Raw genomic sequence first — 22973 nt, forward strand, 5'->3', positions numbered from 1 at the left:
ATTAGCTCACAGGATAGAGTCTGAGTAGTCCAGCAATGGCTGCACCACACTGGAGAGACTGAGACTCCATAGTCACTCAATCCATGAGGCTGGATGTTTCAGTAGTCCCAATCTGGCACTGAAGATCTGATGGCTTCCGAAAGATCAGCTAGTCTTCAGCCTGCAGCAGCAAGATGAACTCACCAGTAAGAGAGAAGGTAAGCAGCAAGAAGCCAGGCGGTCTCCTCTGCCATGGCCTTTTATTTGGGCTGCCATCAGAAAGTAACACCCATATTTAGGGTGTGTCTTCCAGTTTCAGATGATCCAATCAAGAAGATCTCTCTCATTTCAGTTAATCCCAGATCCAGTCAGGTTGACACCCAGGATTAACCATCACACCCCAAGCTTGCCTGGTGTTTGAGATTTATTGCTCATTGGCAGGAAGACAAGCAGTTTCCTGGTCCTTAGTGAACTGGGAGGCTCCAGCCTCCATGGAGCCCTGGAGGACTACTTCCCCTCCTGTGTGTACTGGGCTCAACTCACTCCTGTGAGAGCTGAGGCTTCAGACAGGGTCCAGCTGACTGCAGACAGGGTCCAGATGATTGTAGACAGGGGAGTGGAGATCTTTAAAGGTGGCCCAACCAGAGCTGATGGAGGGATAGCTGGGGGTAGAGAAGTTGCCTAGCATATGCAAGGCCCTGGGTTTCATTCCTAGTACTCCCCGCCCCCAAAAAAGGAAAAGAGACCCAAGTAGCCAGGGAGACTAAACCTGGTTCAGACCAGGTCTCTTGGTTCTCTCCCCAAACTAGCTCTAACCCCAGGTTACATCTCCTTCCCAAATTAGACCCACATACTCTTTCCAAGTAATTACAGAGTTAGGATTTCCCAACTCAGTCAGTTGCAGTGACATGAGGGCAGGGGCAGGCTTGGCCCTAAAGATCTTCAATGTCAGATCAGATGTGCACCAGGTGTTGGTAGACAGACTGATGAAGCATTGGTTTGAAAATATATACATATATATGTATGTATGTATGTAGCCCTCTACCTAAGTCCCATGGGGCTCCTGAATGCCAGGAGGAGTGGGCAGAGTGCCACAGGAGGGAGGTGTGCAGAGTTTACCTGCAGGCTCACACTTGAAGTGGGCGTAGAACGAATTCACTAAAATAAAGAGAATAATGTAAGGATGGGAAGGAATGAGAAATGAGACATAGGGGGCCAGAATAGCTGTGTAGCTTATCTAGATTCACACAGCCAACAAGCCAGATCAGGCTCTTGGACCCAGACCCCAGCATCTTGAACTCAGACCCCAGCACTTTGCTCAAGTTCACTTTATTGTCCATAAGTATAACCTTCCTTTAGTGGATTCAAGAACACTAGCCTTTGGCTGGGGAGATGGATCAGTGGGTAAAGCAGTTGCCTTGCAAGCCTGAAGACCTGAGTTCGGAATCCCCAAATACTTGCAGGCCATTTAGCTTGGCATATGCTGTGGTGAACAAGAGACCCCATTCTCAACAAGGTGAAAGGGGAGGACCAACACCCAAGGTTGTCCTCTGGTCACCACACATGCTAGGTTTCTCTCTCTCTCTCTCTCTCTCTCTCTCTCTCTCTCTCTCTCTCTCTCATATCATACCACACACAAAAAGTTTAAAAAGAATAACAACCACTTCCTACATGATAATTAAAGTAGGGGAATAGAGGAAGGAAAGTAGAAGATAAAGCCATAATCAAGTGGGGGCAGATATTTAAAGACTTCCCATGCAGAAGAGTTTAGGCCTGAGGCTCTGGTTTAGGGGGAACTATGCAGATCATCAGGGGACCTGGTCAGGAGCTCGAGGATGGCTGAGACCACAGGAGCCCGAGTGGACAACAGCACAGTGAGGAGAGGCTTCTGGGGACCTGAGTCATGGTACTATTAAAGAGGCCACCCAGGGGCCATTGATGGATGAGAAGGGGGTTCCTAAATGTGCAAGTCTTCCTATTCAACCCTAAACCTTTCCAGAAGGGAAGGGGATACTTGACACAGAGCAGATAGTGAAAAAGCACGCCCACATGCGCACACACACACACACACACACACACACACAGAGTCACCCTGTGTTTCTCCTGTGTTTCCATGTCATGAACTGACCAGCAGAGAACCCTACCCAGGGTATCCTTCCTGGAGGTCCCATAGTCCTTTCTGTGGTCCCAGCACAGAAACCCTATCTGTAAAATTCTGACCAAGAAAAATTCTATAATCATTCTCAGCTTCTGTCTGCTTTCCTTCACGTCTTTGCCTTAGTTCTATCAGACCTAGGGCAGAGGCAGCTACCCACATGGTCCCCATGACCACACAAACAGCATTTGGCATTTTCTATTAAGGGGCAGTTTCTACAATGATGGGGTGCAGGTGATCTGCTCCATCCCTCCTGTCCTGTCATGTCTTCACCAAGCCTCCTGCTCTGCAGCATTTTCTGGTTCATCAGCCATTGGCCATGGCTGAGAAATTCAGTTAATATTTGACAGAAACCCAGCTCTGCCCCATGAGGAGCTGAATGCTATGAAACCAACTTGATGCAAACAGCTGAGGAAACAGGCTCTGGGGACAGTGTTTCTCCTGCCCAGTGCGCCAATCTGCAGATAAAAACACTGTAGCTTACAGAGATTGTCTGTCCCACCGCCATGGGTACAGTGATGTGAGCTGGCTTCCACCCTCCTGTGGTATCTTTCTGGGTGACCTATTCCAACACTGAGCAGTTTTACTTCTTGTCCAGAGCTGACCAAGGCCCAATCAGGAGATCAAAGTTCCTGAAGGAGTTGTGACCCTCACCCCACCCCCACCCCCCCACCCCACCCCCACACACACAGCTGGTCACAGTGGCCACCTTTGCCACCAGATGGAACTCTGGAGTAAGGAGAGGGCAGGTCCCAGTCCTGGTCCTGTTGATTCAGACTAATCTCTTGCTTTCTTCTGGGTATCAGACCAGACCAGGTATGTATTTGTTTTCTAGATTTTAATCGGAGTCGAATGTCCCTCCAGATCCTGCCCAGACCCTGTGCTGTGGCTAGAGACCCAGCTGGCTTACAGGCTCAGCTGCTTTGCAAGATCTGCCTGTACTGGGACAAATCACTCAGCTCAAATCCTGAACACAAGTCAATAGCGCCCCAGGCAATTGCTCTGGGGGAAGAAGCTGGAAGCTTGACTCTCTCCATAGGCCAGCTACACTCGACAGGACTTCACACAGCACCACCTACTGGGAAGAGAGGGATGGAACACTTGGGCCAGGGTTATGGTTCTCAAAGAGACTACTGGGAACTTTATAAAATGTCTCTACCTGGGTCTCACTGGATTGACTTGGGCTCTGGTCACTGTTTTTCACAGCTCCCCCCAAGGAGATTGTATAGCCATGACTTTGAGGACCTAGGGATAGGGAAAACTTGAAGACCATCTAGATGGGGACTCTCTCTGTACCTGGCATAAAAACTGACCTCGGCCCTGGATCCTGAATGCATTATTTTATGCTCTGTTTATCTTTTTATCAGCTTTTCAGTGGCTCTGTGTAGTCCAGCAGATTAACTGTTACTAGCCCAGTCTGTGCCTATCCTCTGGTGGATACAGGTGCTCAGGTTACTCTGTGGTTTGGGAAAGGATGCAGGACAGGGTTAACCAGCCTAATGGAAAACCGGTAGTGTGCCTGTTACAGAGATTGGATCCATTAACAAGTTTCCCAGTTTTCAGATGGCATTAGAACTCAGTGTGACCATGACTATATCACACTGTTCAAAATCTCTGCCTGGCATCATTCTAAGTTTTGAGTTAATTTCTTTTAAAGAGAAGAAAGGAAGAGAGGGGGAAGGAAGGAAGAAAGGGCAGCAGAAAGGGAAGGCAGGAAGAAAAGAGAAATCAATTATTTCTTAGTTAATGATCTGTAATGTTTGTTAGGCAAAGACCTCAAAACCTAAAATCTTTGGGAACAAGTAAGCCAAGGGGTCTTTAGTGGTTATAGGTTAAAACCACTAACCTAATGTTGATCCCTAATTTGAAAGATAAAGAACTGAGGACCAAGGGGGTTAAAGGACTGTCTCCCAGTCACATAGCCAGTTGTTCAAAGCAGAGACCTTTACTCAGGCCTTCCAGAAAATAGTTATATAAAGTTATATAGCAGTTATATTATATGTGGGGTATTTGCTAGAAGCTGCCACTGATCACAGAGACTGACCAACAACCATGTCCATTAGTCAGTCTCATCTGTTACTCAATTCCATCTACCCAGACTCAGAAAATCCCTTATTGTTCCTTAAGGTTGTGTGGGCCATAGATAACCTCCAAGGGGACGCTTAAAAACTTACTGTATCTTGAGGTTCCATTGAATCAAAAAACATCATCTCTGGGCGTGGTGGCACACGCCTATAGTCCCAGCACTTGGGAGGCAAAGGCAGGTGGATCTCTGTGAGTTCAAGGCCAGCCTGGTCTACATAGTGAGTTCCAGGACAGCTGGGGCTACAGGGAGACCCTGCTTCAAAAAGACAAAAAAAAAAAAAAAAAAAAAAAAAAAAAAAAAAAAAAAAATCATCAATTGCAAGATACACCATTTTTTTAATACCACTAAGAAGAAGTGCTGCCAAGTATAATTGTAGCCATTCATCAAAAGATACAACCTAAGTTTAGAGAGGTAAAAACAGAAGAGAAAAAAAAACACGCATCATGCAGTGGAAGGAATTTTATCTTCTCCAGTTCCAAGCGGAGCAGCACAGCTGTGCTCCTGTGTGATGGCCTTTTAGTGGGTTCTCTTACCTGGTGGGGAGGCTGGTAGAGATAAAAGGGTGCTTAGAAGGAATCATCTATTTGAACAGCAGAAATGGAGGAATGTGCCGTGTGATCTAAGGACAGTCCTAGATCTGTCCTCAAAAGACCTGGACCTAAATCTCAGTTTTGAAACTCTGCAGCAGCAGCAGCAGCAGCAGCATCTGAGAACACTGTTGTTCTCTGCAAGCTCAGTTTCCTCATCTGCAGCACAGAGATAATATACCCTGCCCCATCCTCCATGGGTGGCTGCGATAATTAGAAGACAAATTGGCTAAGCACGTGTCAATCAAGTGATAGAGGCACCTGATGTGTGTTGATTGCTAAGGACCCCCCTTACATTGTTCAGTTGGTGTCTGTGACTGTGCAGAACAGAGAGTAGGGAAATGACCACAGAATCACTGTGGGACAGATGGGGAACTCTTACACGGATAAGCACTCAGGGAGTGAACAGAGACTGGGAGGGAGTGTCTCTAGCTTTGAACACATTGAGGGACCCTGAGGAAGCATCCATCACCCATCTGGAGAAATGACCCATCCTTAAGTGGGGACTGGAGACCAGGGAGCAGATAGAAGTTGATCTTCCCAGGAGCAGATGGCAGAGCTATTCAGAATCCCTGAATCCTGGGCAAACACACCCAATATTCCATATGGAGGGTAACTTGTTTTGTTCAGCTAATTATGACAGCCATCAAGAGGGTTCTTTGCTTTCATCATCCCCGAAGGCTGAGCTACTGACTGCATTCCTGGACACTCTTCCCTAGGAGGCAGCTCCCAGACCTAAAAGTCAGGAGGGCCCTGTCCCTGCTCATTTTAGGACCAAACTGGAATGTGTCATTAACCAAGAAGGAAACTCAGCTCCCCCTCAGTCCTGTGCACGAGTGTGTGGAGCTTGGTGGCCTTTCCAGAGGGCAGGTGCAGTGGGCATGTCCTGGCTGTAAGGAAAGAGGAAGCAGAGAGACAGAAAACTGACCTTCTAAAAAGCAAGCAGATTTATTAGAGAAAAAACCTGACAGGACACACATCCCCCCATGGCCCAGGTTCCTTGCAGCTTGGGATCAGAAGGGCACACCCTCCCTTACAGACTTTTAATATTTTTCTCCCTTCAGCAAGGGGGAAGGGGTTTAGGGCTGAGGTTATATCATCTCAGGCAGTTGCAGAGGGAGTTGCCCATTATGAAGAGGGTCAGTTATGCAGGACTCTGGTTGAGGGAGTGCCCTGTGATTGAATTGAGTCATGTCAGGGGGGTCAGCTGGGGAGGGATATGTGTGTGAGAGATAGTCTTCCAGGAAAGCCACCAGGGAGAGGTGACTATGTGAGAAGCATTCAGGACCTAAGATTTCTCCTTCACTGGCTTTCACCCTTTCTGACCTTGCCCTTCTTAGAGGGAGAGCCTCCTGTGGGACTCCTTCCCTCCGTGAGTCTGTTTCTTCATCTACTAGACAGGGACAGGAGATCCAAATGTGAGCATGGACCAGCATGAAAGGACCGTTGGGGAAATGTGGGTGGACCAAGGAGCAGTCTGAGGTAGAGAAGAGTCAGAACAACACTGGGAAGGCAGAGGGTCTCCATCCCTGACCAGTCCCACAGTGGTGGCCATCTCCCTACCTCACAGGGCCTCATGGATGCCTAGTAAGAAGCACATATTTGGGCTCAAACTAAGATTCAAAATCTCTCTCAGAGACTTAGATGTGTGTATGGCCTGGACAAATCCTCTGAGCACTTAAGTCTCCATTTGCTCACGTATGATCGAATTGAACAGTCAAACTTCCTTCAGACCTTTGGGAGGACTAATTTACATGGCATGTGAAAAGGGTCTGGTGCCCAGTAGGCACTCAACAGGCGGCACCTGCCAGGGCCTTAGCTGCCATCCGCTTTCCTTCTGTCTTCAGGTAGGCGGGGCAGCCGTCATGGCCGTGGGTGTCTGGACACTGGTGGAGAAGAGCGGCTACCTCAGTGTCCTGGCTTCCAGCACCTTCACTGCTTCTGCCTACATCCTCATCTTCGCAGGAGCACTTGTCATGACAACCGGCTTCCTGGGCTTTGGAGCCGTCATCCGAGAGCAGAAGAGCTGTCTTTCAGCGGTGAGTATCCCTCAGTCCCTCTGTGGAGACTATCCCTCTACAGTGAATGCCCCTTTATGAGGAGCGAGTGTAGGCCTGTGCTCTGTGGATGGAGAAAGTCGGTACCACTCAGGCCCCACTATTTGGGCTCCCCAGCCCTAGAAGGATGCTGAGGCTGTTGGGAAGCCAGGGCAGGGTGACTGCTCAGGGGGTCTGTGGTGGTTGTGTTCACCAAGTACAGGGGACCTGAGCCCAGGCCAGTCTGAGCAGTTAGTACGGCATCTATTAGTGTCTTGCTTCTTCCTCTTTCTCTTCTTCCTCCCCCTCCCCCTTTCCCTTTCCTCCTTCTCTTCCTCCTTCTCCTTCTGAACTCCAATCTAGTCTGTCAATTTTCACAGACATGCAAAGATTAAAAACAGCATTGTAATGATGCTCTGTGTCCCTGTCACTCGGGGATCAACCTTGTCCTCTCATGGTCACTCTCCCTGTATTCTGCTCTCTTCCCACCCAGGGTTACTGTGAAGCATCCCAGGACAGCAGATCCTCTGTAAGTGATCAGCACAATACCTCCCAAATCTGAGGATCCTTTGTCACACCTAAAAATAATCAATAGTCATTCCTTACTATCATGAAATAACTAGGCAGCTTCCAATTTCCCCAAACTGATTATGAACTATTATTCTAAGTTTGTTTGAATTGGGTCCATGTGTTAAGGTTGGTTATTTATCCTAAGTTACTTTCTATCTCTCAGGGTATCCTCCCCTATTTGTTGGAAGATCTGGTCACTTGTCCTCTGACTTTCTGGATTTTTGTATTAAGTCCCTCAGTTCCATCTGGAGACTTGGTCAAGCCTAACTGATCTGATCATTTGTCAAGAGTCTCTTATAACTGGCATGTGTAGGCACTGTGGGCTCCACGAGCAGCTTCTTCCTGGGAGGCTAGGAAGGTACCCATAGCCACTCAGGGTCAGTTGGGAAAGAGGCTGGGGAAGAACCTATGGGGACCCTGGGGCTGAGTCTACCCCTTAGCTGTGGCTGGCTCTGTACAATCTGGAGACCTGTCTACACCCACCCCTGAGAACCAAGCCAATGCTGAGAAAAGAAGGGCAGAGGAGACTGAAAAATGCCTGAGCTTAGCAAGGAAGAGTTTGCTACAGAACAGACAGTTTTCAAAGAGAAGTCAGGCTGGGCCTGAAAGAAGCAAGCAGTGGGAACAAGCTTTGAATGGCCCGTGAGCTCCCTGACCCACCCTATACTCCACTTCCCAGCATCCACCATGGACTGTGCAGCTCTGGCTTGCACAGTCCTAGGGAGCAGGAGGCAGGGGGTGCTTCTGGGAAGCTGAGAGCTGGGCCCAGCAGCAGCTCTCAAAGTGGTGACCTAGTTTTTGCCCTGGATATAAAAATTGTTCTGTGTAGGCCTGGCCGGATGGCTCTCCCCATTTTGAAGATTTCCTTAATTTTTCTCTGAGGGAGAGCCCAGAGCCAGGATGCTGGTACGGTGCATGGTGATACATGGCAAAGTGAGTTCCACAGGAGACCGGCCTCCAGGGTATGCACTCTGAGCCCTTTTCTAACAGTGGAGCAAGGGTGCTGGGGGGCAGCCATAGCCTGCCTGGCCATCCCTTATGCAGCCTAGCAGAAGCACAAGCCTCCCTTGATGTTCATGACAATAGGTCCGAGGACCTCCCAGAGTGTGGGGCTGCTCAAGTACCTTATGCAAAATGGTGGAATATTTGCATATAACCTGTATACATCCTCCAGCCTCTTAAAATCATCCTTGGGTTATTTATAATACCAACTGCAGTACAAATGCCACATAAATAAGTGTTGTGCTTTATTGTTAGGGGCTTATGACCCTTCTGTATGGTCATATGCCGTAGCAGGCATATGTCTACCACATGTACCATCCAAGGCTGGTTGACCCCACAGATGTGAAGGGCCAACTGTGTCTCCACAGGATAGTATAGAGTTATCAACCTGTCCTAGTTTGCTTCTCTGTTGCTGTGATAAACATCATGACAAGCAACTTGAGGAAGAAAGGGGTTTATTTGGCTTGTGGGTTACAGTCCTTCATTAAGGGAAGTCAGGGCAGGAACTCAAGGCAAGAATCTGGAGGCAGGAACTGAAGCACAGAACATGGAGGAGTGCTGCTTACTGGTTTGCTTCCCCTGGCTTGCTCAGTTACCTTTCTTGTACAACCAGGGTCCATCTGCCTGAGGATAGGGCCACCCACAGTAGGTAGGGCCCTCCTACATCAATCAACAATCAAGAAAATGCCCCATAGACATGATCAAGGACAACCAGATGGGAGTAATTCCTCAATGGAGGTGCCCTTTTCCTAAGTGTCTCTAGTTTGTGTCAAGTTGACAAAAACTAAGCAGATCACCACTGAAGTCCTTGAAAGTCTTTCACATGTCCCAAATCTGATCATTCAGCTGGAGGAAGAAACTGGGGTGCAACTGAGGACCCAAACAGAGAGGTGTCCTGTGACATGCTGACCAGGCCTCCTGGGGACTGAGGCTCAGTCCCCAGGGCTATTAGGCTATTAGGTCCAGAGCAAGACATCTTTCCTCTGCAGGCTCAGCTACTTGGTCTATAGTCTGCTCGGCTCTTAGAGGCCTGCAACTTGGTCTGAGGTTCTAGCCCTGGCCCCTATGTACTGCCCCAAGAAGGCAAGGCTGAGCCCGGTGCCATCATCTACCTCCTTCCTTCCCAGCACCCACCATAGACTCTACCTTGTGTGCCATCTCAGGGAGCAAAGAGGCAGAAGGGTTGCCTCCTGCTAGGGAGGCCAGGGTTCCCTCATGACAGTCCAAGAAAGAATGTAGGCTCCTCAGGGACCCGGCTTCTGACTCAGCCATTCATCTTATGAGTGAGGTGTCCCCAGCAGCCTTGGGAAACAGTCCCTGTTGACTGTGCACAGCTTGGTGATGACACAGATGGCCAGTGTTCACTGAGCACCGCCTGCTGTTCCTCACACCCCACCAGCCCTGCAAAGGCACTGCCATCTGCACTGGGGCAGCACTGTTCCCAGCACCGTTCCTAACACTGGTACACGCTAACTCCTTCAGGCCTCACACATCCACAGAGCTGCACATGTTCATGATGTGCACTTGACAGGAGTTAGGGGGCAGGAACAGGTGTAGCGATCTACCAGGAGGGGTCTCCAGGCGGAGCACCAAGGAAATAGTCTCAACCAACCAGGTTGAGGGCAAAAAGAGCAAGGACCGCTGGAGGGAGGGGCAGAACACACAACAGCACAGTGTCTTTGAATGTCACAAGGTCAGAGTCAGGGGAAGATGGGAAGCTTGTAGTAGGGTCCAGTCTTATCTGGTGCTCTTGGTCACCAGTTACTGGGGTGCCTCTAGCTTGACTGTGGGGATGTTGAGGCAGTAAGAAAATATGACACACACAGCTAGAGAGGGGTAAATGGTCCATCTCCCATACTCTGACCCAACACACCTCCTGTCCCCAGAGAGGCTGAACCACTTTAAAAGCCTTTATAGCTGAGGAGCTGGGCCTGGAGATGGTAGGATGACCAAGAACCCAGCATGCAGGGCTCTCCTCTAGAGCCCACTTCCCACAGGAGGCAGAAGCCTGATGGAAGGCAGAGGCACAGGTCGAGAAGCATGAAGGATGTGTGCAGGGGTGCACATTACGGGGGTAGCTGGGGAGCAGCAGTAGAACACAGAGGTCTGGTTAGATGAAAGAGAGGGCTTCCTGCAGGGCCCAGTCCAGGACCTAGGACAGGAGGTCAGCTGCCTGGTCACAGGACCTAGACACTTAGACATCCAAGGGTTTTCTTGCTCCATCAGAAGTAACCAGAAGTAACAGTGCTTCTAGGTGGTGGCACATGTGGCTAGAAAGGGAACTTGACGATCAGGTATCTTAACACTCATCCAAAGAGTCTAGCCTTCAGGGTTCTGTATGGGTGACAATGTGGGTCAGTACTGAGGACAGAGTTGTTGGCATCATGGGAGACCAATCTCCTCATAAAAGCTCTCCACTGAGTCTGACAGACTAGAGGGAATAGAGGCTTGACACCCAACTCATCTCTCCCTACCATTGTCAATACCCTTCCTTTGGCAGTTCACATCCCCATCTGTCCAGCCAGCCTCTGACTTGTACGAATGAGGTCTCCAGCCTCTCCAGGTACAGTCGGTGGCCTGTTCAGAGGGGACAAAACTCCGTGGCTGGTTATGCAAGAGAGATGTGGGGACTAGGAGGCTGAGGCTCTGTGCTTACAGGACACCTGATGCCACTCTGCATCAAATGGTCAGCAAACAGCTGTGTAATTCTGGGACCGTATGCTAGGACCTGGCAGCTGTTAGACAGGCTGGTTTGAAGCATCTGTGTCTTCCCAGATCAGCTTTCCACTCTCTGAAGACATCTACCTGTATCCATGAGCATCCCACACAGCACTAGCTATCTCTCTGGCTCAGTGTCACTGTTCAGTGAGACCAGGAAAAGTACAAGTGTCTGTGTATACAAACATGCACTCAGCCACTGGCACAGGACTTCTGACTTCCACCAGCAGGCTCATAAGTAGCACATCCTACAGCCTAGAACCTTCATTCTCTATGTTCCCTCCCTCCCTCTGAAAGACTCAATGACGTAAACAATTCAAGGCAGACTGGGGTCACTGGAGGATCTTGAGTCACCCACTTCCTGGCCCCCAGGTCCCTCAGTCACAAAAGGACTCTTTTGCTTTGTTTATTTGTTTGTATGTTTGAGAGAAGTTCTCCTTGTAGCCCCACTATGGAACTCACTATGTAGACCAGGCTGGCCTTGATCTCACAAAGATCCACCTTCTGCCTCCCGAATACTAGGATTAAAGGTATGTGCCACCATACTCCTGGCTACCAGCAGGAGTTTTAAAGCCCAACTTTGGTTTACAATGGAGCTGTATAGTTAAGTTAGAAGTGTTTTGTGGTTCCTGGAGATTATTGTTTGGCTTTATTCATTTTTTCCCCTCTATGTTAACTTCCTTTTGAAATCTTTAATCAAATGAACACTGAAGGAAGCGCCAAAGGAGAAGCACAGAGAGTCTAGCTCTACACAAAGTGGTCCCTAAAGACTAAAAGGAAAAGATCAAAGACAGGGCATTCGAATGATGGGCATCCAATTCGAACTGCAGTGGGGGTGGGACTAGCATCAAACCCTCCCAGGGAAGAGTCCAGAGAGGAGCTGTCCTGTGGGCCCCTCCCAGACCCTTTGTCCTGGCCTATCTGCCCGCCCCCCCCAAGTCACTTTCCTGAGGAGGAGACATTCGCTGGGGACAGGAATAGTCCATCTTTGTGGGCACTGAAGCACTGAGCTTAGCATCAGAGCTCTGCAGAGGGGGAGACGGATGAGCTTTAAATTATTCACACCAGGTCTTCTTTTTTAGCCAAGACTGCGAGAGAGAGACAGATCATTCAGACCATCTGAGCCAAAGGCTCATGACCAGGACCGATGCCACCCAGATCAAAGGAGAGGGCTATTTTTAGAATTTGGAATTTGGGCTCTGCAAACTTTTCTATCTTCAGCCAAATGAAGATCATGATGGATGGTATAGACTAAACTGGGTCTTTGTTGAGAACTCTTTTATTTTTAGGGAGGGGATAGATGAAAAAAGAAGTTCTAGAACCCAGTTTCTGAAAACGAGGGGACCCAGAATTGCAACTCTTCCATCTGGGATTCTGAGGCTCTGTTAACCAAGAGGACGAGGTCTAGAATTCAGGGCAGCTTTATCTGAGCTAGGGCTCAAAGCAGGATGTATGAGCTTGTTCTGAGACTTGGGTGAGTCACTCATCCTCTCCTTGCCACTTAGGTACCCCCAGCGCTACACAGGATAGGGTGTGAAGGATACTAAAGGAGCATTTTGAGGTCTGAGGAAGCCACATTATATAAAGATCATAAAAATATGGTTCTAATTAACATCACGATGGCCGAGCTCCTTTGAGAAGGAACCTAAATTAACAGTTATTCTTAGGGCTGTTTCTCCTAGAGTCCTCAGAGCCTGGGTAAGGCCACATCCCCCAAAGAAGCTGATAGGGTAGGAAGTTTGGAGAACACCAGGACCCCTTGACTGTGTCCTCCCCGGTGTCTTCCTCCTCAGCTGCAGGGTAGTTTCTGTGCTATTTTGGTGACACTTGAATCTTCGAGTCAGCGTCCCATGAAGTCTCAAAGGGACAGATCCCATTGTTAGGCTCTGGGAACCTAAAACCCCTTTCCAAAAGAGCCAGAGAATCTTTCACCACCAGAACAGATGTCCCCAGGAGCCAGCCTTGCAATAGCTGCACAGAGACCCAGAGTCAACACAGCCAGCCCTGTCATGCTTACTGGGAAAGGCTGAAACGGGCTCAGAGTGCGATGAAGGAAAACCTCATAGGCATGCTGGAATGGGCCCTCCTCATCCCAAGGTCCTAGCATGCCTTCCCAACAGCCCTTTTGAGTTCACATTACTCTCCAGCCCCTCCTTAGCCAGGGACACTTGCCTGAGGCTACACAGCCTGGCGAATTCACAAGCTCCCAATCAGGACTTTATCTGCTGGACAGACAGGCTCTGTCTACTCTGCCCCTGTGCTTCCCACGCAGGGAGCAAGCTTTGACTCAGGACCCTGGTCTCTTTCCAAATGAAATGCAAAACGTGCAGGGGATGATGGGGGTGTTTTTCCTAGCAGTGTGTTCCCTGACTCACACCAAGAGTGAAGGCAAAACTGGGGTATACTGGCAGGGTGGCACAAGTAAGTGTCTGATAAGGTGCCACAAAAGAGCATGTAACCTGGTTAGGAAGGGTGGCTCAGTTATGTATGGTCTGTGATTCCTGGAAGGGTCCTTAGGCCCACCCTAGGTGAGGCCCTGAGCAAGTCTCAGAATGGGCAAAAAGGAGGTTCAGTGGTGTGTGTGTGTGTGTGTGTGTGTGTGTGTGTGTGTGTGCATGTGTGTACATGCATGCATAAGCAGATTAACAGCCCCCCTTTTGCATCCCTACTCTGAGAACAAATCTGGAAAGTATGTGCTGCCCTTATTCCTGCTATCTGTCTTCCTGGGCAGCTTCTAGATCTAACTGTAGAAATGGAAAGACCTGGAGCATAGTCCCTCTCCCTTCTCTGGGTGCCTAGGTCTTCATTACCGAGCCCTGTGAACCAGGGTGCATAGGGAGTCCCAGAAAAGATGATCAGAATGGCAGGGAGGAGGGGGCTGGTGAGGACAAGGGGGTCATTTACAGAGCTGCATCCCCCTCTTCACTCCATCCAAACAAGTGGGTCTTCCCCTCCTGGGAAGCAAGCACAGAGAAAGAGTGCTGTGTGACTTTTCCTAGAGAGACAAAGTTCTGTCCACCCCCCCCACAAACAGGTAATAATGACACACCAAAGAAATAATTCCACCCAAGCCTAGCTTGGGGAAGCAGTAGTTGCTGGGGTTACTTACATAAGCAGGGGTGATTCTCAGAGAACAACTTCACTGCAAGGCCCACAGCAACATGGATGCCAACTCAGGAAGGCTGTGTCCCTGGAGCTCCCTGTCACTTGCAGGCAGCTCCACTTACAAATCCCCTCTTTCTAGCAATTATTATTTGTATAACCCCTGGGAGGGACATTGAGAATCTTTCTGAGCTTTTCCTGAGCCTTGTAAGTTCCCTTTACTTCCTGAGTGTTGAGCCTGACTCTTCCCTTTAGGAGAAACTAACTACACAAGACAGAAGGACTTATATACAGCAGCAGGTCTTGGGACTGAGGCTGTCTACCTCGGGACCAAGGATGGAGTCGGTGGTGGCACGTGTCTGGCTGTCCCCTTCATGCCACATCCTGGACCTGACTATGGAAAAGCCTTCACATTAACAGTTGTTGAAAATTATATCACAGTGAGGTTTTAGGGACCCTCTGATCAGTTGAAATATAGACACAGGAGCCAGAAGGGCTGGGCGTCAAAACATCCTGGTGATAACTATTGAGGCTGACTGGAACACATGGCTTTGCATCTGCAGCCAACAACCTCAGCCTCTCTTCACCTCTGCTTGTGACAAGCTTATATACCTCCCTCAGCCTACCACAGAGTAGAGAATCCTCAGCCCAAGGACAGGCTGACTCCAAAGCAAGAACACAATGGCTGCTTACCAGAGGCGGGGAGGCGGGAGCTGAGGTTTCCCTGGCCAGCCCTGCACAGCCACAGGATGCAGGAAGGAGTAGGCTCCGTGTGACTCTTCCTAGCCAATGGAGCTGCTGCATTGATGCATAATTCCTGTCTCAGCTTGCATGAAGCTTTTATGCTGAAGACACAGAGGGTGAGAGATTCACCCGAGTCACACAGCATCTTATCATAGAAGTAAGCTGAGTATGGACTCCGAAGCCAGGCCACCTTCTGTGTCATCACCTCCCAGGCCAGGGCCACCTTCCTCTGCCTAAAGTAGATGTACCCAATCATTTCCCTCTCCTGCAGCCATTTCTATAGAAGTAGTTTTTATACAGTCAATTAACTTCCTCCATTGCCTCTCCTCCAATCTTCCACGGCTAATACTTAATACTACCTGGAACAGGTGCCAAGCCATCAGCCTCAACTGTTCCCAACATATTCATTCTCAGAATTCCTGAGTTGCTGGGTACAGGCAGAGGGGACAGGAAAAATGGACTGTGACCTCTGGGCTTGGCTCGGAGTGTAGTGTGCTGAAAGGAGTTTAAACTCTTCTCCCACGCTCTTCCTTCCAAGGCCCAGGACCTTTTTCTACCTCTACTATCTGCTCTTTGGTGTTCGAGGTCTCTTCTCTCTTGTTTGTCATAGAAATTTATTTTCTCCTCGTCAGTTTCCCTTTCCCTGTCACTAGTCTTGTCCTAGTTCTTACCACTAGATACCAAATTGTATCTCCATCCTAGATCCCTGCCACCATCTCTGTCCTGACTTTACCCTCTTATGGCCTCTGTCAGCACACAGCTGACACATACTGCTCGTTCTCCCTGCCAGACTGTGAGAAGATAGAAAAGCCCAGGCCCTTTCAGGAACTCACAGTGACCAGTCAGGTCTCCAGGCATGAGTCCATCCACAGTAGCATCCTCTGTATCCCCTGGGTTGTGTGAAACCATGAGGGGCCTCCTCCTCCCCCTCAGCCAGCTGCAGGCCCTATGTGTTCTGGGTCCTGCTCTTTATTCAGTCCATTTAGATGGAACCCTAGGAAGTCCCCACATGGACACTTGTCTTTGGTTTGTCCCCAGGGGCTGTGTTCAACCTCCATGACACCCCCGACACATGCACAATGATCCTCTTGGGTCCCCAGCAATTAGCTTTGCACTTTGGATGATCTCTGTCATATTTCCTTCATGTGTTTCTGGAACCTCTCCTCCTCCCAGGGGCCTATCAACCCCTCCCTGCTGTCTCCCTGTACCTCCCCTTGAGCTGTCTTCAGGCCAGCCCTAGTGCTGTCTACGCCCAGTCCCTCGGCAGAACTGGGTGTGAGGGCCAGCCAAAGACTGAGGCATCCTCACAGCCTCTTTGCAGATCAGCTCCCAGGTGGGCTGGCAAAGGCCCAGCATCACCAAGGCAAGGCTGTGGCTGGATGGCCTGGTCTGTGAGCACTGGAATTTCACCAGGAAGGCTAGAGGTCACCTTCGACCTTCCAACAGTGACATCTCGTTATAGGAATGGCATGAGGCTCCCCAGTCCACATCCTTTCTCTTCCACAAATAGCCAAGTGCCTCCAGCTGGTGGTTAATTGTCAGAAAATAATTCGCCCTGAGGTCATTTGCTGCTTAAACAGCTGGCTCCATCTTTTCTGGCTTGGTGAGGTCTGAAGTCTCTGACCCTCCCTTGCCTGCTGTAATCTTCCCACACTCCACTGCTGGTATCTTCAGCGGGGTCTTTCTCCCTGCCACTTAACCTTGGCCACATCTCAATTTTGCTGTTTGTTCCTCTCTGTTCTGAGTGTAGCACTGGTCCCAGCCCACCTGGACCCAGCACCTTAATGGTAATACCATGGACTGGCAGCAAGCTTTGCAAACTATTTCTTGTCTAATATACAGAATGGTGTGGAAGACATCCAACAGAGGAAGTCTAATTCTAGTTTTATAAAGTTCTTAAATGACAAGTGTAACTGCTGAGCTGCTCTGTGTCATCCACTCCAGTGAATCCAGTTTTATAAAGTTCTTAAAACTGACCCCAAAAATGACAAGTGTAACTGCTGAGCTGCTCTGTGTCATCCACTCCAGTGAATCTGTCCCAGAAATTACCTGGGGCTCAGCTTGCCTGGATGCAATGCGAGCCCATCTGAAGACTCAGTTTCTAATTAATCACCCTAATGTCACAGGGAGACATATTTCTGCATATATCCTGCAGAGCTGCTCCTTAGAAAAAGTACTAGCTTGCTTCAGAGAATGCTGTGCAATCCCAGATTCCTTGTAGAGCTATAATTTTAGAAAGACTTTGCTTCTAGTTAAGACTGTTCCATTAAAGAATTAGGGGGCTGGGAATATCACTTTGAGAAATAAAAAGCTCACTGTGCAAGTGTGAGGACCAGGGTTCAGACCCCCAGAGCCCATGTAATTGCTAGGTGGGTGTAGTGTCCCACCACTCGGAAAGCAAGCACAGGAAATCTTCAGAGCAAGCTGGTTAGTATACTAGTGTTATCAGTGATCTCTGAGTTCCATTGAGAGATCCTGCCTCAATGAATAAGATGGAATACGTACGATCAAGGAAGAATCCCACTGCCAACCTCAGGCCTATGTAGGCATGTAGACCCAAGTACACCCACATTCATGCCAGCATACATACACACACATGCCAAAAGAGAATTATCTAGGAAAAAAATGGTTTGGGGTATAGCATAGGGTGGGGATGTTTGAGGCCACTTCTGGGCTTAATACACAGGTTTCATCTATGCTTTGGGCCTAGCTTGGCATATATTGAGATGAAATCATTCTTGGAAATAAGCTGGGGGAATAAGACCTAAAACTTTTCTTTGAAATTTTCATTACTGGTTTCTGTCTAATGGATTCTTATACTGTGGTTTATAGAAGGACCAAGGCCCAGAATCTGCAAACCCACACCAGTCCCCAAATCAGAGTGCAGTTGGAGGTTGGAGTGGAGGAGATGGGCAGGTTCCACACGGTCCACAGCCAACGTTGCTCATCTCCCTCTTTACCTGTTTGCCCTCTCCTCCCCTTATAGCCCGCCCTTTGAAGCAAGCACCTGTTATCTCCATGTCTATCAGAGCACACCCCCAACATGCTACAAAGCTCATCCATGTGTCCATCAGCCATTTAGCGGGGACAGTAGACCTAGTGAGAACCCAAAGGGTCTGTGCCCAAATTCCTGCCTTTAGTTCCCCTCTCAGCCTTAGACTTGCTGTGTGACCTCAGACACGCTACTTAGCTCCTCCAAGCACGTGTCCTCCTGGGTAAGGTGAGCCTGATGCTGATGCTCACATGGCCGTGTAATGAGTAATGCTAGCACTCACCTCTGGGGGAGGCAGGAAGGGATTATACAGAGTGCTTGAAGGAAGGATCGGCACCTGGTAAGCATGCAGAAAGGCTGGCTGTCTTTGTAACAGAGGACCCACTTTAATGAGTAGACACTGGCCGCCAAAGAAGAGTTAACGGAAGAAAAACCTTCCCAGCATGCCCTCTGCTCTTTCCTTGTAGGTTTTGAGAGGACAGGCAGCACACCTCCTAAGCCACAGGCCCGTGAGCACCTTCAAAAGAATGCTTGTTGCTAAAATTCCTTACTGCGGTGTAGGAAGATGTAAACAACATCCACCTCTCTTCCCTTAGTCCTAATTCCACCAAAATGCACTCCTGGAAACCAGTGAGTTCATTGGGCTTACTTACAGAGTCTTGGGTGATAGATGAAGTTGAGAGATGAATCCGGGGGATCAGGAGAAAGCACCAGGGCAGAGATAAAACTCCAATGGAATAGAATTTATTAGCAAAGGAAGCCTTGCACGGGACAGATTCCCTTCCAGGGTAGGGAAAATGTCAGCGCACAGGTTGTGAGCTGAGGTCTTTTATGGGGGGGGGGGGGGTTGGGGGTGCAGAAGTCGGGAAGATATATTTTTTTAAAAAAATTAGGTGAGGGGAAGTGGGAGAGTGAGACTGTTAAAACCTGCCCCCTTTTGAGATCAAAGGGGAAAGTCTGCTGTGCGGACCAAACTATGCAGAAAAGTCTGCTTCTCTTGACTTCAAAGACCAGGGTGCTCATCAACTCTGTTCCTGGTTCTCAGGGGCTTGCAGAACCCGTGAGGTCCTGTCGGGGAGGAGGTCTGCTGTAGACCTAAACCCTAACATTGGGTAAGGGTTTACTTACAGGAGTATGGGTGCTTCCTTCTAAGGCCACACTGGAAAGTCTTCACCCAAGCATGGTTGCTGACTTCCCCATAGCCTCATAAAATAGAGAGAACCTCCCTTAGTCTTCCCCAGCCTATCTACTCTAGCCCTCCACCCAGGCCACATGCAGTTAAGACAGAATTGCTCATGGGACTGGGAGATGTGGCAAGATACTCAGGTAAGAGTCCTGTGACTCTCCCTGCCCCTCCTATGCAGGTTGTAACTATCAACAAGCTCAACAGTAACATCTTAGGCAAGTGGGCACAGCTGAGCTCAGGATGGCACCTATCCATCTGAGGATAGTTCAGTACAACAGTGCCTGACATGCCAGTCAAGGGAAGTGGGACACCATGGGGTCAATCTGCTGAATAGTAACTACTCAAATTAGCACCTTCAAATTCTACACTGCCCGAGAACTTTCTGTTATTAGATAGTGCTTAGTAGTTCAAAGATCAATCATAAACCAAACTTTACAAAGGAACAAGGTAGCTTTAGAACCTTCTTTAGACTTTCTGGTTCTCTTCCTATACAAACCATCTGGCAGCACACCTCTGCCCCAGGTTACTAAGCAATCAGAGGAACCTGTAGCCTCGGAGAGCAGATTTTCCCGGGTGTGATGTGACTTTTCCTGGGGAGATACGACAAAGGACTGTTTAATCCCAGGTAGGGTACCAACAACTCACCAAAGAAATGGTTCCACCCAAGTCCAGCTTGGTGAACCAGTGAGTTTATTAGGGTTACTTACAGGAGAGTGGGTGACAACAGCACAGCTGTATCCCTGAAAAGCCTGCCCAGCATGGGGTGAAGACTCAGAGTCTGTACCACAACTTACAGGCAGCTCCACCCCAAAGTCTTCTTCTCCAGCAATTGTTGACTGCTTACATAACCTGTGGATGATGTGAGTTCTGAGTCTCCTGGGTCTTATGAGCCTCCCTTTTGGAGGGAGTGCTTCAGTTGGAGGAAGTAGTTTTACAACACCAGGGCACTGCTCCAGCCTCTTGACCCTTGCTTGGGTCAAGCTGAGTAGCTACTGTGTGCAGATCTGTCCACTCAGCCAGGCAGAATAAAAAATTCTCTTATGCTTATAATTCTGTGTTCCATTTCTGGCTTGTTGGCATGTGGATAACACTTCATAGGTCGTGTGTGTGTGTGTGTGTGTGTGTGTGTGTTCCATAGTTCCTAGGGACACATATATGAATCAGGTCCCAGCATCGACCTGAGAACCTGAAGGAAAGTGTTCTCTGGCTTTTCCACCCTTGGTACTACTAACATTTCTGCCAGTTAGGTCTCTGCAGCAGGGACTGTCCTGTGCCTCGAAGATGTTCAGCCATACCCTACCTCTGCCTCCCGGGAGTCCATAGTACCTTCTCTCCCAATTATGACAACAAAATAAATGTCCCCAGAAGTTGCCAAATGACCCCAGGAGGCAAAATTTTGCTGGTCTGAATGAACAACCAAGTAACTGGAACTGAGGTGGCAATTGCGTCACCCCCCAGACAAAAGATTAAGCTGCTGTCTCTAGCATGGGGCTGTCCTCCCCAGCCAGCTCCTAGTGTCTTATGCTCCTTCCGTAGCCCAGGGGTGTTGCCCAAACATGTATCTAGACCAAACACCCTACCAGGCACTGCGGAGCCAGTCCAAGCTATGGCTCCAGTCCCCGTGAATTCACAGTTACTCCAGGGAGACAGGACTGAGACTTGGAGTAGAAGCAGCTCAGACAGCCATGAGTCATTGATCAGCTATGTCACTGAGCCAGTGACAGCCTACCAGAGGAGCAGTGTGACCACCAAGGGCAAGGACACAGAAACAACCGAGTTCAGAGGGTAGGGCCAAGCAGATAGAGCTAGATCAGGCAGGTTTCAGGAAGATGATGCTGTGGGGTTCTCAGGCAGGTGATACTGTGGCAATCCACAGAAGCTGGAGTAGGAGAGCCAGGACTAAACTGGAGGAAAGAAGGGACGGGTTAAGCACTAGTAGGAAGACTGGCGAGGGCAAAGGCTTGAGGGCTGGCCAGATGGCCTGGTGTGGGGACTGTGTCCTCAGATTTGTACAGAGAGCAGCTTGTACAGGCAGGGTCCTAACATGATGATGCCAGGGTTCTGGAAGACCTGGGTAAGGTGAAGAGTAGACAGCAGGGCCAAGGCATTTATTACAGCCCATGGCCTCGCGTCACAAACCCGGCAACCTGCTGGGGCTCAGGACCAGCCAGTTCCATACACAGGGCTGCAGGATCCTCTGAGCCAAAGGAACGAAGTAAACAGAGCCCTTTGCCTACCTCTTGAGAGCTGTCACCAGGAGCTGTTGTGACTCAGGGCCTCCCCCACCCAGGTGAGTCACACACCTGCAGCCCTCTTGAAGCAAGAGCTGGTACTTGAGCCATCACCTGCAGTCACCAGCAAACACCCTGGCCTCAGAGCCCAGGCCCAGGCCTCACTTCCCTCTGGGGTACCTTCACATGCTGGAGCACCACTGCTTGCTCCACTGGGTCTTCCACACACCACTGATGCCCTTCCTCTAAATAGCAACCCCACCATGTCACGCAGCTCATCAAATGCCTCCAAATAGCCCCAGGGATGTGATGTGGTTCTGTCTCTCTCCTCCTGTTCTCCCTCTTCCGCTCCTGTTTTGAAGAGCTACAGATGCCATAATATCCCCCAGGGAAGCAGCATGATGTGGCATGTCCTCCGGACTGGTGTCCATGAGCAAGTTCATAGTAGTGAAAGGGGGGGAGGGGGGAAACGTGGCCTCCTAGCTGCCCGCAGTTCAATCCTGCTGTTCAGGGAGGGTGCTCTATAACCTCTTCTTGATGCCTCGGAGGACATGCTAATATGCACCAGGAGGCCTGGGTTGGCCAGTAGTCCCTGCCCATGGGTCCTGTATGGTAAGACAAAGGCTGCTGTCCCTGCCTGGGTAAGAGGAGCCCAGGGCAACCAGGAGCCAGCAGGCTGGACAGCTGTGTAAGAGAGGAACTTTGGGGGCTCTGAGGACTGTGAGGTGATAGGGGAATACCCTGAGTGGGTGACAGTACAGCCACACTGTCTGATAGGCCAGACAACTCCATTGATCTGAGCTATAGGTCCTGGCCAATGGCCCACACGTGCTACGTACCTCACACCCACCCTTGACTGTTTCCTGGGAGAAAGGTCTGAGTTCTGGGAAGTCCAGTCTCCTCCATCCACTCAGGGTGAACAGGTGATACCATCCTTGGCACTGATGATGAAGTGAGAATCCAGCTTCATGGTCAGGGATACCATAGACAGCCCCTGTGCTGGGTAGCTTCATTTACCAACTTGACATACCTGAGTCGAGGGAACTGTAACTGTAACTGAGGAATTTCCTCCCCTGGATTGACCTATGGCCATGCCATGACTGAGGTACATTTTCTTGATTATTGAGCTGTGTGAAAGGGGTTCAGCCCGTTGTGAGTGGTGCCACTCCTGGGCAGGTGGTCCTTGATTGTGTGAAAAAGTAGGCTGAGCATAATCCAGGGGAGCAAGCCAGTAAGGAGTATTCCTCCATGGTCTCTGCTTCAGGTCTTCCTCTAGGTTTCTGCTCTGAGCTCCTGCCCTGACTTCCTTCAGTGATGAACTGTGACCTGGGAAATGTAAGATAAAATAAGTTTTTGCTCCCCAAGTTGGCTTAGTTGGTGTTTTTATTACAGCAATAGAAAGTAGCTATGACAGCCCCAAAGCTTGTATCCTACATCCAAGGACCATAGCATCCATCTTGCACAGCTCTTGCTGAGGCTTTCTACTGTGTTTGGAGTGTGTTTTGCTAATTTGTGATGAGGAACAGTTCCTACCCAGCCAGTCCATACCCAGCCAGTCCCAGTGAACACAGGAACCTGGATTGGC

The 22973-nt window shown here is 49.5% G+C and overlaps 1 protein-coding gene across 3 annotated transcripts in view; it reads left to right on the plus strand.

Moving 5' to 3' along the window:
- Tspan11 (tetraspanin 11) overlaps nt 1-22973 on the plus strand; it is a 71954-nt gene that overhangs the window by 32733 nt on the left and 16248 nt on the right. For all 3 annotated transcript variants that reach the window (XM_029559825.1, XM_029559824.1, XM_029559823.1), the window contains exon 3: nt 6655-6846. In XM_029559825.1, the coding sequence (XP_029415685.1) occupies nt 6655-6846 (192 nt within the window). The remainder of the gene's footprint in view (nt 1-6654; nt 6847-22973) is intronic.

This window comes from Nannospalax galili, unplaced genomic scaffold (genome assembly GCF_000622305.1).
Source record: "Nannospalax galili isolate Female #2095 unplaced genomic scaffold, S.galili_v1.0 scaffold589, whole genome shotgun sequence".
Classification (NCBI taxonomy): Eukaryota; Metazoa; Chordata; class Mammalia; order Rodentia; family Spalacidae; genus Nannospalax; species Nannospalax galili.